The 17,389-nt window shown below is 36.9% G+C and overlaps 1 protein-coding gene across 2 annotated transcripts in view; it reads right to left on the reverse strand.

Annotated features, from left to right (window-relative positions):
* Positions 1 to 14,278, reverse strand: part of MYEF2 (myelin expression factor 2) — a 31,015-nt gene extending 16,737 nt beyond the window's left edge. Inside the window, exons 1-8 of one of the 2 annotated variants that reach the window (XM_058541520.1) lie at positions 14,069 to 14,278; positions 8,008 to 8,216; positions 6,715 to 6,767; positions 5,478 to 5,485; positions 5,280 to 5,373; positions 1,516 to 1,707; positions 670 to 823; positions 63 to 112 (exon numbers count right to left, since the gene is read on the reverse strand). In XM_058541520.1, the coding sequence (XP_058397503.1) occupies positions 63 to 112; positions 670 to 823; positions 1,516 to 1,707; positions 5,280 to 5,373; positions 5,478 to 5,485; positions 6,715 to 6,767; positions 8,008 to 8,216; positions 14,069 to 14,229 (921 nt within the window). In that variant the 5' untranslated portion in view covers positions 14,230 to 14,278. The remainder of the gene's footprint in view (positions 1 to 62; positions 113 to 669; positions 824 to 1,515; positions 1,708 to 5,279; positions 5,374 to 5,477; positions 5,486 to 6,714; positions 6,768 to 8,007; positions 8,217 to 14,068) is intronic. The other variant, XM_058541521.1, reaches the window with a different exon arrangement.
* Positions 14,279 to 17,389: the final 3,111 nt, after the last annotated feature.

Genomic DNA, 17,389 nt, shown 5'->3' on the forward strand with positions numbered 1-17,389 from the left:
AGAGGAGAGCAGATAAAAGATTTCAAGAGGCTGGAGGGTTGAAGTGATATATAGGAACTCACCATTTTCACATGCATAGGTCTATCAAACAAAAACTGCCCATTGAACATAGCTGTTGGTTCAGTCAAGGAAAGCCAGTTAATACAACTATAAAATTATACTTGAACACAAACACATTTTTAATAATCTTATTCAGAGTCAGGCTAACTCTAATAATTTAATCAATGTCTTCAATATTTTACTTATTTGTATTAGTGTCTTTCATATACTCAAAGAAAAATCTTTAATTCTTTGCTTTATATTTTTATTTTATAAATAAAATACAAACTTTTAATTCAACCATTGAAAAAAGAAAATTAACAAGGCTTCTTTTAAAGCAATTGCATTAATGCACAATGGATTACCTAACTGTTAACAGCATGTATACATACAATTAGTTGTGGCAGGAAGAGAAAGGAGAAAAAACTTCATACCGGGCCTGTACAATACAGCTAATTCAAGTTTTAAGAGTGACTTTAGTACTTGGACATAGTAAAGGTTTTATGGTGCTGGAGACTAAAGTCTAACACACATTTCTAAGCCAGCCAACCTTCAATTCCATGACCCCCACAATGTGGTATCAAGCTTCTTCAACCTTAGTAAATAATGCTAAAGTGTAAATCAGGATACAAATTGCTTGAACTGCTTCAATTGCTTGTTCAAAAGTGACTGTGCCCATTCCTCTGCTCTTGCCATCTTTGTCTTCTTTAATATCTGCCCGCTTTACAGTTCCAGCTATGCTGAACACTTCCTTTAGCTTCTTCCAACCAACTTTGAAGTCAAGCTTAACATAAAATTATACAAGGTTACATACCTAATAAACCCCTCTCCCCATTTATAAATAATACAAACAAATCTTTTCTAAATTCTCAAAACCATAAAGAACTATAATTCTTGTTAAATAGTATATCAGTAGTATTCAACTAAAAACATCTTAAGTTGTTTAAAATCAGTTAAGCTACATCTACATTGTTCCTCATCCTTAATTTTTTTTTAATTCCCAAAACAGTCTCTCAATTGCTCAATCCTGCTTTGTACATTTGAAACTTGCACACCTATTTTTACTGAGATAAATTCAGATTTTGGAAAGTACTGTACATATTACTGACTTGCAGAAGCTTAGAACAAATGACAAACCAACTACAACGTGCACATCACAAATATCAAAGCTAAAGAAAGAAATCCATTTACTAACATGAACAAAAATCACATACAATAAAAGTAAATCATTTCAAGAACTGCTTGTGTTTATAAATTCCACAGTTCTCTTTTAAAAAAATCCTAAATACTTGTATTTACACTCTAACCTTACATAAACAGACTTAAATTGGGGTTTTTACAATAATTACTGTTTTGCTTACAGTAGTTAAAAATAAGCAAAATGTTCTATAAACCTACAACCCATTCATCTAATTAATCTCATGATTAGAACTAAATATCTGAACAACAAAAATTTAGACTAAAGCTTAAACTTACATTAGCAACAAAAATTGTGGAACCAAGTCTACCAGCCTGCAAATTACTGATAACCTCAGGAGGAATGTTTGGATTATTGAGAATGGAAGGTGGTAAATTCATCAACCCTGATCCCATATCAGGTACATGTCCTCCTGGAAATGATCCTCCTGTTCGTTGCAATGCCCTACGAGCATTTTCTCCATCAGGATCCTATAACACACATTGAATGTTAAATGCCACTAGATACATAAGCAAGTCTATATCATTAAATTAACAACTTCAAATTCTATAGTGGCTATCCCATCTGGCTCAAATTATTGGCCCTCTTGAAGAGTGAGCTTTTTTTCTCATCCAGAGAATTCCGTCCCATAAAAACCTGTGGACAGACAAAAGATTTCAGTCTCCGGGGATGTCAATTAAATACCTCTTTCCAATCAAATACCTCTTTCCAATCACTAAAGTCACTTAAGAACTTGAAATTAGTTTGATTTCACCCTCATACTGGTGTACAAGTATATGGCACATACACATAAATACACATAACTCAAAGAGGAACAAAATACTTACTGTGACTTTTCAAAATGCAGTAAGGGTGAATTTTCACCACTGGCTGCCCAATGCAATGCCAAATTCAGACTAATTGAAAGCTTTTCAACAGCGAAGAGACTGTTATAAAACCCAGGAATATTGGGGTAGAGGGGAACTATTATAATATATAATTTCATTCCTGAACAAAATACAATTATCTACCTTCTAACCTCTTTCCTTCCTCAACAATGATTATGATCTGAGATGGAGGGAGAGGGGAGATAAAGAAAGGCTAAGTGTCCAAGTGAAGAATGAGACTAAACATTGCTTTTTTTAGTTTACTAACTTTATAAGAGAAATATTCTACCTTTAAACAAAATAAAAAAGCAAGTTCAAAAAGCAAACAAAAACCACATAACAAACTGATACACTATCATCTGCAATACCAAATGATTATGATACACGTAACCATCAACTCTATTCTGCTGGCCTCAGTCTGGAAATACTAAGAAAAAGAAAGTTGGATAATTTAATAAATTCTCTAGGAAGGCTGGGAGAATAGAAGGTGAAAAAGTGAATGCAAGAATAAAGGTGTTCTGTCTTCCAAAGTATTCTTCACCATTAACGAAAAAAAAGAAATACAGAAGTAAAGAAATAAATGTTTAGAAGAATACTTATAAAACCTTTAAGCTAATAAATAGTATATGCTTCAGGTTCAAGGTTTCAAAAACTTGCACAAATACAAAATTTAGGATAATGGTTACCTATGGAGGAAGGAGGAAGACAGAGTAGGGGAGATGCTTCCTGAACTATTAAGATAGTTAAGTTGTTTGTCCTTAACATCTTAACATTAATAAAGCAGATTCCTATGTTTTGATTTGTCTTTTTATGACAAATATATATATAAATATATATATATACATATATATATATATACACAAAAATATATACATATAGAATATATAAAACATATATAAGATGCAATTTATATAAAACAAATTACCTACTATGTTACATGGTTTTTAATTCCTCTTGTCCCCTTGGATGTCAGCCTGCCAGTCATACCCTGCTATTGCTATTGGAGGGCCAATAATAAGTTTACAACTGCTACTAATCCCCATTTAATTAAATGAAAAAAAGGCAATTCTAATATCTGTTAAGGAACACTGGAAATACACTTTTCCTTAGACTCTCACTAGTAGTTCTCAGCATTGACCCCAGCCACTCATTTGTAAATCAGATATTCCCAGAAAAGGGACATTTAGTGATAATAATCCAAAAAAGTTAATTGAATAGAGAACACCTCATCATTTAGCTAGGCCCAACTCAACCATTTATTTCTCTTAAAAAACTTAAAAATGAAAGTATCCTATATCACCTTGGATCACATAACTCTATTCTAGGGTCTCTGAAATATTACTGAGGATCTATAACGTGCTAAAACTTAAAAGAACACACAAAAAAAATGGGCTTGGCCTTTAGTATCCAATAAACTTTTTTTCCAATTTAAAAAAAGACACTAAGAATCTATAATACTTGTCTTTTGAAGAAGAATAGAAAAAATCATAAAACAGCAAATCATAATCCTCAAAATAATAATTTCCCATAATGGTGGCTGTTCTACAAATACCACCCTTATGGGAAATTATTAGGATATCAACACATTTCTGGAACACTAGTCCTGGCTTATGCATAAAAACTACCAATAAATGGCTGGCACAGACCACCACAGTCTAAACTTTCTCTACCAATTCTCACTTCCTGGTCAAAATATTTAAAATAAATAAATAAAGCCCCAGGCTCAAACAGATTTAGAGGAATTCAGAAGCTGACTCCAATAAAGCGTTTTGAAATACTTTATTTGGTGGTAGCACGGCCTTTATTTTAAGCTATTATCACCTCATACGCAAGAACAAAAGACCAACAACCAGTAACATTCCCACCTTGGACAGGAATAACAATTCATCACTAATAACATCACAATAATAACATCACTATTATTATTACAGCTAATATTTATTATGTAACTACAATATTTTGAGCACTGTGCTACATGCTTTATATAACAGTATCACAATTAAAACAAACTGCTAACATTTATTAAATGATTTACATATATTAACTCAGAGTCCTTATAACACTATCAGATAGGTTCTAGCAGTATTCCCATTTTAGTGACCAGGAAACAAAGAAATAGAGAGGTTAAGTAATTTGCCCTGGGTCACACAGATTCTCTGATGCCAGAGCCTGAGTTCTTTACCATGTACTTTACTTAATTCTCATAAAAACCCTATTAGGTAAGTGTTATCAGTAGTAATATAATTCCTGAGGTTTAGAGAATAAGTCACACAGCTAGAAAGTGATAGAGCTGAGACTCAAATCACTATTATACTACGTTTAATTGTGACTGACAGTACTGCTCTACTACCAATGATTTACATCCATGTTGGTGGAGACTCTTCTGGGTCTCCAAGTTACATCCTCTACCCTTTTTTAATACCGACTTTAGCAAGGATATGTGCATAACTGATCTGTGATCAAACTATTCAGACAAGATTAACAACAAGAACGAAAAGAAGACATGAAAATGACTGCTATTCAAGCTAATCATTTTCCAAGTCAACTGTATCTAACTGTAAAGAATGTTTCTATGTATCTTCTGATCATTCTTTTGTCAACATATTTATACTGGTACAATTCCATACAAAGGGAACATCTCCATTTTAGGGTTTTCCAAGTTCCAGTTATAAATTTCACTAACAGATTTATAACTTCTCTTAAATTTTAATCTGGCACAGTCTCAGGTTAATTTTATTAAAAGTGAATACCAATTTTATTCTAATCCACAAGCCATCTGTGTTATTAAGCAACCTGTAATTATCAACTACAAGAATGTCTACTATATTTCTCAAATTAAACAACAATCTAAAAATTAAAAATGTTATACCAAACAAAGTCAGCATCTAAAGCGTGTCATCTTCAAATTTCTGGGTGCTGAAATTTTTTAAAATTATGCACCTCCACTTATAATAACTTGGAACAAATCAATATATAGGATAACTGCCCTTCCCATTAAGGGCAAATAGGAAATCATGTACAAGCAAAACGATGATCATTATATAATGCTTAAATAAGCATCTATCCTAAAAAAAAAATGTTGTTGTTGGATAAATACATTACCAAAGATGAAAATCCAAAGAAAACATGTCCTTATATTCAAATGTTTAAATTATTCCAAATATAAGAAATCTTACCTCTTTAATATTCAGGGGTCTTCCACTAAGATCATATTTGTTCATAGTTTCTAATGCTTTCTTTACAAATTCTTCATCTTTGAATTCAACCACACTTAACGGGGAAAAAATTTATAGGAAATGTTTATGTACTAAGATATCTTTTTTCCAATCAGAAGTTTAAATTTGACTTAAGATACTTAAAAAAAAAATTCTTACCCACAACCCTATATCCAGGTAGATTTGTCAACATATGCAAAAGAAAAAAAGTTTTAGATCAGTACATGAAGTTAATGGTAGATTCTAACATTTAAGTCATCAAAAGCAATCAATAGTACAATCACTTTTTTCTTTATCCCTCCAGAACATAACAGGCAAGTGACCACAAATTTTCTGTAAATTTTTAAATCTATCTATTTAAGACAGTAGAATCCAGCATTTAACAAGCTTGGAGTACATTTTTACTTTTAGATGACTCTTCTTTAAGTTGTTAGTAATGTCACTGCACAAATTCAATCAAAAGTAACTCAAGTAAATAACTGAAGCCTCCAATATACTTATCCTTACATTGTGATAAATATTTTCAAAATATATATTATTATGCACAAATAGTTTTTAACATATATTTTCAATCTTATTAAAATCAAAATAGGAAATATTAATCTCATTTTTAACAATGTTCTCTGTTAGAGAAAACTGGCTGCACACAATTTAACAGCATCCAGTTGTAAGTATATTAAAAAACCACCTATACTAAAGAAACAAATTTGTAGAATCACTTTTTAAATAATTCCTTTTCATTATTACTGTTCAAAGCGCCATTTGAATGTAATGACAAAGTTTTTATTTCTCATGCACCCAACTTATTTTTGCTAATATAATTAAACACTGTTAAAAGCTTTCCACTGTATTCTTCCTATACTGCTCTCTTGTTGCTAAAAATCAGTATCTACTATCAACCAATTCCTTCTATGTCAATTTTAATCATCAATGTCATTCATACCAATTGGTCAGAGCACTGCCTCTTATGTGGTCCTGCAGCCTACCAAATTAAGCTCTTCAGTGTAAGTTTCAAACATATATTCTGAATTAACACCTTTAAGCTACAGGCCTCTCATGGAACTCTTAGGGAATATTGTCAATTCAGTGACTTTTAAAACATCCTTGAAGACATCAAAACAACAAGAAAAAATCATAGATTATTGGCTAAGAAGCATTACCTTAGAGCATTAGAAAAGTGAATGCCTTTTATCAGCATTTACAAAACCCATCCCTTCCAGGGAGCTAGTTTGGTTTGAATAAGTGTCAGACTTGCTAGTATAAAGCCTCAAATCTTGCATAATAAAGTAAAACAAAATGAAACTTAAGTTTCCAAAAACTGGTACAAGTATTATACAAAAAGTAAACTGCTGAGGAACTTTTAAACCTCAAGCAGATTATTGCCCACAGCACTTACCCTTGATTTTCCTTCCGCATCCTTAAAGAGCTCCACGTATGTAACCTCACCAACTACATAAGACATACAAAAGGAAGATACCAAGAAACAATACATTTAAACACCAGTATCTTGCTTTACTGCACACCTGTGCACAACTCTACAGAAAAGCACCTATTATTCACCAACAATCAAAACCAGACCAACATACCTCCTGTCAATGGCTATGTAAATTTAACTAATTTTCAGAAATGTACATCATCCACATTCTCTAAAAAAGCTAACAACCATATTAACCTAATTCGTACTACAGATCATATTTTGGCCAGCATGATATAGTTGGTGAACAAATGCACATATACATACAAATGGCCCCTTAGCCTATCATATTAAAAACATCGACATTAGCACTTTTCAAATAACTTTGGTCGCCTACACACAACAGCTGTTTTAAGGTGACTTTCTACCTGAATGTCTTCAATCATGTTTGCCATCAATAAACTAAATTTACAAGTCATGCTTCACAGCAAGCCACACACTTTCTAAATAAAGTCAATGAATAAAACCAATCAAATAGTTGTCACCTTACAACAGATACACCAATGCAATTTTTATTTATTTATTAGAAGAGATCAGCCTCAAAGCCAAGTACATAGTTTGCAGGACTGTTGAAACTCAATTTTTCAAGAGATAACAAAACTAACTTTTACAATATCAAATATTAAAATTATTTTTCCCCCAAATCAACCATGTATATAAAATGAGGGTTTTCAGGTTATTCTGAAAACAAAACTGCAACAGCAGTAACGCAATTTTAATATAGAACTGCAGAGACAGCATCATGGCATTCATGACAATGCAAACAAGATGAATTCCACAGCCGGATTCCAGACTCCACCAAGATAATAACAAAACAGCTTTTGGAAAAAAAATAATCAGACCTTATTATTCATACTTTAACACACTAAATGTATTGCTTAACTAATACAACAGTCCTTTAAAAATCTATAAAAACTTCAACTAGGCAAAGCAATCACTTTAACAAAATTCTTGGTGGCATGCATATGCTGGCTCACTACTATTCCACTAAAATGGCAAAAAAAAAAAAAAAAAAACCTTCATTTATCCATACTACCTCGTAAGGAAATTGTGTCAAGTGAAAGAAGAGGAAAAGATTAATTCATGTGTCAAGAAATAAAACAAAAATCCATTTATTGAGTCTGTGTGGCTCAGAAGAATAAAAAAGTTTGCTTAGCTCCCTTCCCCCCTTCTACATGAAGATTATCCAACAGTGGGTTTATCAGAGATGGTTACCTTTTTCTCTCATTAGATCTTTAATAGCTTGCCATTTCATGTCATATGGGATGTTGCTAATGAAAACTCTGTTACGATTTGGACCCTTCTTTTCTCCAGTGCCCGAATTCTTGTCTTTTGAATAAGGATGAAATCTATTGGCTTTCTTATTTCCTGTAGACTTTTCTTTTAATTCAGATTTCTCTTCCTTCACTGATTCATCATTCTCTCTATGAATTAAAAACAAAACAACAAAAATAAAACCTCAGTCATGCTTTAATAACAAAAGTCTATATTAAATATTTCATATTTATCACTTCATTTCACCAAACTCTCACTAAGATAGACCTCAGCAAAGCAGCTGAAGAATCAGCCTGCTGGCACTGAAATTATCCAATGCCATTTCAAAGCAAGGATTTGGACATATTACCAACTTCTCATTTAACAGTCCTCATTTTTTTCCATATTAAATAGCTACAGCATCCAAACAATCACCCAGTTTTTCCCATCACAATACTTAATAAACATTATCAGAACTTAACAAGAGGGGAAAACCAATGATTTTATTCCTACAGTATGTAAAACTGCCACCTTTAATGGAGAATTAACTTTCTGGGCCTCATTGAGAACTCTAAAAAATCTAATTTACAAAATGATATCCTGAAAAATTTTATCTTAAATGTTAATGGTTTCTTCCCAGAATTTTTCTCCTCCACTGCTTAAAAACATAATTAAAATACATAGCTGTATCTATATATGTATATACTCCCATATGACTCTCATAATTTGTTTCTATTCCCAATTTTGATCAACACAGAAGACTGATAAGGTATCCTAATATTTTCATGCTCAATATTTTCTGTGTTTTAACCTATAAACTAGGATACGGTACTTCATAGAATCATGCCATTTTTATTGGTAGTATTTCCTACAATGGGGAGAGGAGGTGAAGGAGGGAAGCAGTGCTTAAATGCAATTCAAATCAGAATTTTATAAATCTACTTTTTTTTTTTTTGCCAAAGAAGATTCACTCTGAGCTAACATCCACTGCTAACCTTCCTCTTTTTTTGCCTGAGGAAGATTAGCCATGAGCTAACATCTGTGCCAACCTTCCTCCATTTTCTATGTGGGTCGCGCCACAGTATGGTTGATGAGTGGTGTAGGTCCACGCCCGGGACCTGAACCCGCAAACAGGAGCAGCCAAAGTGGAGTGCGCTGAACTTAACCACTATGTCATAGGGCTGGCCCCTAAATCTACTTTTTTTTTTTGTGAGGAAGACTGGCTCTGAGCTAACATCCATTGCCAATCCTCCTCTTTTTGCTGAGGAAGATTAGCCCTGAGCTAACATCTGTGCCAATCTTCCTCTATTTTGTATGTGGGATGCCGCCACAGCATGGCTTGATAAGCGGTGCGTAGGTCCTCACCCAAGACCTGAACCTGCGAAGCCCTGGCGGCCAAAGCAGAGTGCAGGAACTTAACCACTAGACCACTGGGCTGGCCCCTAAATCTACTTTTTAATGAGGCCCTAACTAGAAAAACATTTAATTTATAAGATTGTAATCACAACACAACTATATGATGCTATCCACCAACCATGTGTAAGATGTAAGTACACACTTGTAAGTAAATCCTATAGATAAAAATCTGGATATATACTTTAAAATGCAATTTACTTTTCAAAAGGAATCTTTTTTTACAGAAGTGACAATAGGTTTATTTTAAATCACTAATTACTCTACTGAATTTAAAACCATTTAATTAAAATTTTGATTTTAAAGCAAATTTTCACTAATAAAAATCCCTGGGAATGACATTCAAGAATCTAAACCTTTTAAAGCTTCCTGGATTATTCTGACAACCAACCAGGTTTCATAATCCAGGTTCTAAATTATCTTCTAAACAAAGCAATTGTGGGAATCCCTACATTGCAGTGCTCCATATACACCTCTTATTGTAGTCACTTGTTCCACGATATATTGAACTTTTTAGACACTACTTTTCTGCGCAGATAACAACACAGCCATATATATAGTAGGTAAAACTCTATGAGAACAAAAACCATCCGCCTTGGTATCAGCAGCATCTAGCATGGTAACTGCACATAACATGCGCTACATAAATATTAATTTTTGAATGAACAGTCAGTTAAGAACCCATACTCCTCTGAGCACAGATGGTGCTGCTGTCTGCCAGAAAAACTGCTTAAATCAAGGAAGAGACATTAGGGCCAAACTTGCTTTGCCGCCTTTTCAGACCTTGACAGGGACATCTTCACTGTCAAACATCTTCCCCTCAGCAGAAATGGCACAGCCTGGAAGTGATCTTCTCAACTGTCCAACTCTGGCAAGTACCTACTGGTCTGAACAGAGTAGCAGCAAGCACTGAAAATGGCAGCAAGCAGCCAAAAGGCACAGAGGCCTTTTCTCTGGTTTCTGGGTATAGTAGGTACAAGAAAAAATCCTTCTTTTCAATCCCCCAGAGAACCCATTTACATAGTAGGCTGAATTCAATGAATGTTTTTAAAATAAAAAAGTCTCTGTTCAGGTGAACAGACATCTATATAGTCTCTAGCCAAATGCCCCTCCCCCTGCCTATTTTCTTCCTGGATGAAACCAATCGCGAAAACCGCACAAAGTTTCAAGTACTCATTATGTCTTTCTCTTCTTACATGGATGTTGTCAGCATTTGCTTACAACAATCTGACAATTCCATTAAAAAGTAGTAATATTATGTAAGCTACCCTCTTTAAAATATTTACTCAAAGGATGACCAGAGAGAGCAATTTCTTCAAGTCTTCCCCAATTAGAGGCATCTTAAAGATACTGCTAAACTGCACATCTACAATGCATAAATTATCTATGGAAAACAGAACAGTTTAGTGGCTAGAGGTGTGGTCTTACTTATATTAAGAAACTAAACTATAATTACTCAATTTCTGAACTCTTTCTATGTCATAAATACACTATGGAAGAGAGAGTAAAAATACACGTGAAAACTCTTCAGGAAATGATGCTACATAATATCAAACTATTGGCACTATATCCAGAATTCCATGTAATAATTCCCAAATCATTCATTTAGGTAAAACCCCCTGTTAACGTACTTGAAACACGGTGACTACTCTAAGTCACAAAAACGTTACCTACTCTTAAAATTAAATTACGTCTACCCCAATGATAACACATATTTCTGAAAAATCAATATCCAACATCAAATGAGGAAACATAGTTTTAATATATGATTTTAAAAGCATAATGCTATAGAATGAGATCCAAAATTAAGCCCAGTTCCATTCTTTACTCCTAACATGATAAAAGAAAATACTACTCGGGGCCGGCCCCGTGGCTTAGCAGTTAAGTGCGCGCACTCCGCTGCTAGCCGCCAGGGTTCGGATCCCCGGCACGCACTGGCGCACCGCTTGTCCGGCCATGCTGAGGCCGTGTCCCACATACAGCAACTGGAAGGATGTGCAACTATGACATACAACTATCTACTGGGGCTTTGGGGAGAAAAAGGGAAAAAACGGAGGAGGATTGGCAACAGATGTTAGCTCAGGGCCGGTCCTCCTGAGCAAAAAGAGGAGGATTGGCATGGATGTTAGCTCAGGGCTGATCTTCCTCAAAAAAAAAAGAAAGAAAGAAACTACTACTCTACTTCAACCACTTCACCTGTGCCAATTCATTGCACCAATGTTTAATATTTTATACAAGTACCCTAATGTCATATACTCCAAGGTGTTATTAATCACACATGAATAATGAAGAGTTATAACAATACTGCTATTTTTCTTCCTATTCACTTAAGAAAAGGCGAGTTGGTATACCATTTTGGCATAAAGAAAAAGACTAGACCTAGGAAACATCTTTAATATCTTGTCAAAAGATGTAAACACGCCAACTAAATCCTCTGTGTATGGGTTTCATGATCCTAAAAGTTCACTTCTGCATTTCTTAAAAATATATTTACTGGGCCTTTTTAAGTATAAGGCAATGGGAATACAAAGATGAATAAGACCTAATGGTCTCTATCCTCAATGGCTAAAGACTAATCTCAGCACAAATTTCAATCTTGATAAGCGGCATTGTGTTCATTTCTAAGCAATATATATTTTAAGGCAATATTTGATAATTTTTATCATCTCAATAAATTCTTATCATTAAAAACATATGATAATCAACTCAAGGTTTATGTGTTGGGTTGTTAACTACTCCAGTTGGTTCACAGGATCAAAAAAAGGCTGTTAGGTTGATACAGGTAAATGTGCCTAGTTATTCAGTATGAGTGGCCTGTGCTGGACCATTATATGTTCTTAGAGAATAGACAGTACAAGAAACCCCTGTGAGTAAACTGGCCTCAACTTCTGAGAAAATAAGAAAGGAGAGAGATGAACTGTAAGCAATATGAAAAGAATCTGCATTTGTATTTACTAGTAACATTTCTTAATTGCTTCACCTTATATTTTCCTCTCCCTCAATTAGAAATGAAAGGGATTCTTTTCCCACCTCTGTCTTCTCCGGTCTAGCTAAGCCACAATGAGACTTGTAAAGGGATTAGAGACTTTGAGACCTGATGGAGACTTTCAGATACCAGCTTTACCTGTACCGACACTACACTATTACACTAATCATATAGGAGGGCTTCTCTCTGTTATTCAACACTGTACTATTTGTTCAGGAGAAAAGGGTGACAGGCCCAGGTTTACACATAAACAAAAAGCCCATATTTTAAGTTTATCAATCCAGTGGTTTTCATTTGTATCTATGATGCTAAGTCCCTGAAAACCCACATTTTCGCAGGCCTGGTAGAAAGTGCTTCACTCACTTTCCAGTTCCTCAGTTACTGAAGTGCACCACTTTCTACCAGGAGCAAACTCCAGTGAGGTCCAATCCCATCTACCTGCACCTCTTTTCTGCCTGGAAGATGCTGCCTATCCTGTTCAAACCCAATTAAGACTAAGAGTGTCATAACCCAGCTGGGAGAGCTACCTTATCCCGAATCAACTCTTACACAGACTGGTGCAGGTCTTACCATACTGTTTCAAACATTTTTATACAAAAGAAAAGCAAGAATGACATTTCCCTTTCCTATTTTAATGTGAGCATATGTTCACTGCTTTCTACTCTGAGGCATAACTGAGTGAAGGACAAGGATGTTTTCACCAAATCATTAACATACTTTCAACTTCAGGTTTAAAGAGTTGGGCGTATGAAAATAAATGCCTGACTTCATATCCCCCTATATAACAACAAAGGGGAGCATAACATTCCCTCACACTAGAAATTATTATGAATTCGTGTCGACTAAATTCTCTACAGACACTGCTAACAGCCGCAACCTTACAAGTAGTGGGTTTTCTTCAATTAAAAAAATCTTATTTTACCATTATACCAAAATTAAGAACCTACCATCTCACTGCGTTTTGTAAAAACAGCCTGCAAGGCTGACAAACATGGGGGCAGGGGGACACAGGGAATAAGGCACCACGCATATTTCCCTTTTTAAAGTACCTCACCAATTCAAGAGTAACACAATGGATTCGGCGGAACAGCACGCTATTAAACTTCATCCTGGTACATATCAGTCCAGAGCTGAATATATGCTTTAGAAAACAACAACAAAACACTGAACTGATAAAGCTCAGAGGGAGGCCGGGGAGCTGGGAGGCTATTCCTTTTCGGTCGTTCTCGGTGGTTAGGAGGAAACGTCCGATGATGTCATCCCTAGATACTCCCTAGTGATGAACACTAACTGCTGGTCTTTAAAAGGGGGACCATCTTCCCGCAAACCGTGGCGGCCGCCGAGTTCTGCCCAAAGGTTCTCCAGCCCCAGTCAGGGAAGAGGCGGCGAGCCGCGTCCTCGGGCCAGAAGTCGGGGCGGGGCGCCGGCCCCCCGGCCCGCACGCCGGCTCCCCGAGCCCGGGCGGGCGGGGCAGGGCCTGGCAGCGGCCCGGCTGCACCTGCCGCGCCCGCCGCCCACGGCCCGGGGGCGGTTATCCCTCACAGAGGCCCGGCCCGGCCTCGGCGCCCCCAGGCCGACTCCCCGCCCTCCGCCTCCCCCGGTCCCCTGAGGAAAAGACAATACATTTTCACGCCATTGGAGCTGCTGCTGTGCTGCGGCGGCTGCTTCTCCGGCTCCGGGGCGTGCGGTTCTCGCCGAGGCTCCCCCGGCGGCTCCGCGGGCTGCGGATGCGGGCTGTCGCCGCCAGCGGCCCCGAGCACCTCGGGCTTGTCGGCGTCCGCCATCCCGCCGCCGCTGCCTCCGCCTCGGCCGCCTGCGCTGAGGGGCTCCGAGCGCGACAATGGCGGCGGCCGGGGAAGCGGTAACGGATCCCGATTTGAAAAGGCCCCGAGCGCTCAGTTGCCCGGATCTCGCGAGAACCGGTCGGGGCTGAGAGACTGGGAGACGGTGTGAGCAGGGTATGGAGGGGTGGGAGTGCGGGGGGGAGGGGAGGGGAGCGATGGGGTGGCGGGTCAGGGCTGCCGTTGCCACAGTCGGCCCTGCTCCAGCCCAGGGAGGCCCTGACTTGTCCAGAAACCCCTGGTGGAGCCATGTTCTGACCACCAGCGCGCCTGTCGCATGGCACCCAATGGGGTCTTCGCTTGCAGAAGTTGGCTCTGGATGTTAGAAACCCCTAGAGCTCTGAAACTCACTGTTGAATTCCTTCCATGTAGGGGCAGTTTAAATTAGAGCAGCACACACCGCTTTGCATCTTTAAAGACGTCTACAAATCTTTAGACTCTCCTTAGAAATATTTTGAATAATGCAAATAAATCACTTGCCACTTCAATGCCTAGGCACCCTGTAGACATTCAATAAATAGTTATTGATGACTGGTTGCAATTCACCAAAATGAATGGCTTTGAGTTTCTTTGAGTCCTGGTTGGTCTTGAGAATGAGGCTTTCCTTAGAACTCAGCTATCAGCTTACAAAAAGAAGAGTGAAGTTTTTTTAATTCTCTAGGCAGCAATCAATGAGGAGAATATATAATTTTCATAAGAAATCTTCCACTAGATTGGCTAATAATGGACATTTTGGGTTTTGGTTGTGTTTATTATATGCTGATGGAAATTATATTTGAAGCAGTTATAGGCTTTCAAACAAATTTAATTACCTATGGAGTTTTAAAATATAGTCATAGATTTTTCTCCTGACTATGAAAAAGAAACCCATTAAACTTTATCAGCTCCTAACTCTTGAGTACTATAATGTTTAACATTGAAATAACCTTTTTCAGTTGAAAAGTTCAAAGACCTTCCCAAATGTTTCTTTTCATAAAGAAGTAAACATGTACGATTTACACACTTTGAGAATGTCACTTGTGTGTTAGTAGTAAAGTTGTAGTTAGAAACTAATAGATAATTTCCTCAATTTCCCCCTGTTCTTTGACATTTCAATATGTAGGTTTCTGCCCTCAACAAAAAAATACCATAAAACATCCGATCCTATGCCAGAAGAGTTGAGCTACTTCATCAAACACACATGCATAAAAATCAGAACAATTTTAACCATGATGAATACACTTGGTAAAATACTGCGGTTTAGGGTGCTACTGACATTGTTTCATGAACACAACGCATGCTATTGTAGTTGCTGTGTAAATTGTTTCTCCTCAGTCAATCCCAAGACTTGGTGTGTGGAGTCGCTGAAAGGGCATTGGATTTTGACACAGAAAACCTGGGTTAGAACCCCAGCTCTGCCACTTTCTGCCTGTAACTCCTTGGGCAAGTCACTTAACTTCTCAATCTTTCCATAATAAATAAGGATAATAATACCTACCTTGCAGGATTAAGGAGGATTAAAAGAAAGCACTTTATGTAGGGCAAAGTGCTATATGAATATAAAGTAGTATTACAATTCCCTATCTCTCCATGCTGCGCGGGGTTTTAGTTAAAGAGAAGTCGGTGATTTTCTCATAGAACTGAATTATAAGTACTTTCAAAACATTTGTTGCTCTCTTGTTATGCTTTTGCTATAGTTGAATTTAATGATGAAAACATAACCTTGCAGTACTTAGTACAATATATTCTTGCAAAATCCTTGAATAGATTCAATTTAGTGTTTTTTAAGAGGCCTCTATGCTTAAAACAGAATGGTAGGTGCATGAGGAATATAAAAATGAATATGGCCCTGTAGGGAGAGAACATTTATGAAAAGCACTATTTGAGTGCTGTAATAGAGATAAATGTGAAGTATAATTAAAAATTTATTTATAGGGGCTGGCCCGGTGGCGCAAGCGGTTAAGTGCGCGCGCTCCGCTGCGGCGGCCCAGGGTTCGCTGGTTCGGATCCCGGGCGCGCACCGACGCACTGCTTAGCAAGCCATGCTGTGGCGGCGTCCCATATAAAGTGGAGGAAGATGGGCACAGATGTTAGCCCAGGGCCGTCTTCCTCAGCAAAAAAAGAGGAGGATTGGCGGATGTTAGCACAGGGCTGATCTCCTCACAAAAAAAAAAAAAAAAAAATTTATTTATAAAAATAGGAGACTGGCCTGCATGCTGCCGTGTGCTAATTAAAATATTCCATTAAAATATATATCTTGATTACTGAGTTTTTTGGCACCCCTTTAAATGTCGTGCCTAAGACAAATGCCTCCCTCACTATACCTTAGTCTTGGTCCTGATAAATACATAAAGGACAGAAGTTAATTCCTACAGGGGGGTCAGTGAGAGCTTCGTAGAAGAGCTGGCTCTTAAAACATGGAGAGAGTTGGGGCAGCTTCTGAAGAGAAAATGATTAATCCTTACTCCTCCATCTGACTGCTCTATAGATTGATCTTTTCTCCTTCTCTTGCTATTAATATTGTACTTAGCTAAATCTGCAAAAAATAAAAAATAGTTATTAATATCCTATTGTTCCTTCCATTTCTATATTTTCCTTCCTTCCTTTCTCTTTTCTTTTTTTTTTAAAGTCTACGTACTGAAATATTCTTGAGTAATGCTTTAGTTTTTATCTTCTCGTAATTCTCACAGCAAATGTTATCCTTTGCAATTGCACAAAATGTATTACCGGTATAACTTCGCATGACCAATTAGTTTTCTTTCTTACAAATTGGAGTGTGTGTGTGTGTGTGTGTGTGTGTTTGTGTGTGTGTGTTGAAAGAGAGAGAGAGATTGAGATTAAGAGGCCATTATACGTATTGGAAATTTAACCCTAAAATTCCAAAATATTTTCAACTAATACTTTCATACGGGTATCACTTAGGAATTGCGTTCACCTGCTAGTAACAGAAACTAGAAATAATAGTATCTTAAACAAGATAGAAGTTATTACTCTCTTAAGCAAATGTAGTGCGGAGGGAGGCACCCCAGAGCAGGTAGTTCTACAGTCATCGTGGACTCATGTACCTTCTGTCTTAATCTTTCACCATCCAAATGTGTGGCTTCCATTCTTAAGGTCACCCTAT

Source organism: Diceros bicornis, chromosome 5 (assembly GCF_020826845.1).
Source record: "Diceros bicornis minor isolate mBicDic1 chromosome 5, mDicBic1.mat.cur, whole genome shotgun sequence".
NCBI classification, from domain to species: domain Eukaryota; kingdom Metazoa; phylum Chordata; class Mammalia; order Perissodactyla; family Rhinocerotidae; genus Diceros; species Diceros bicornis.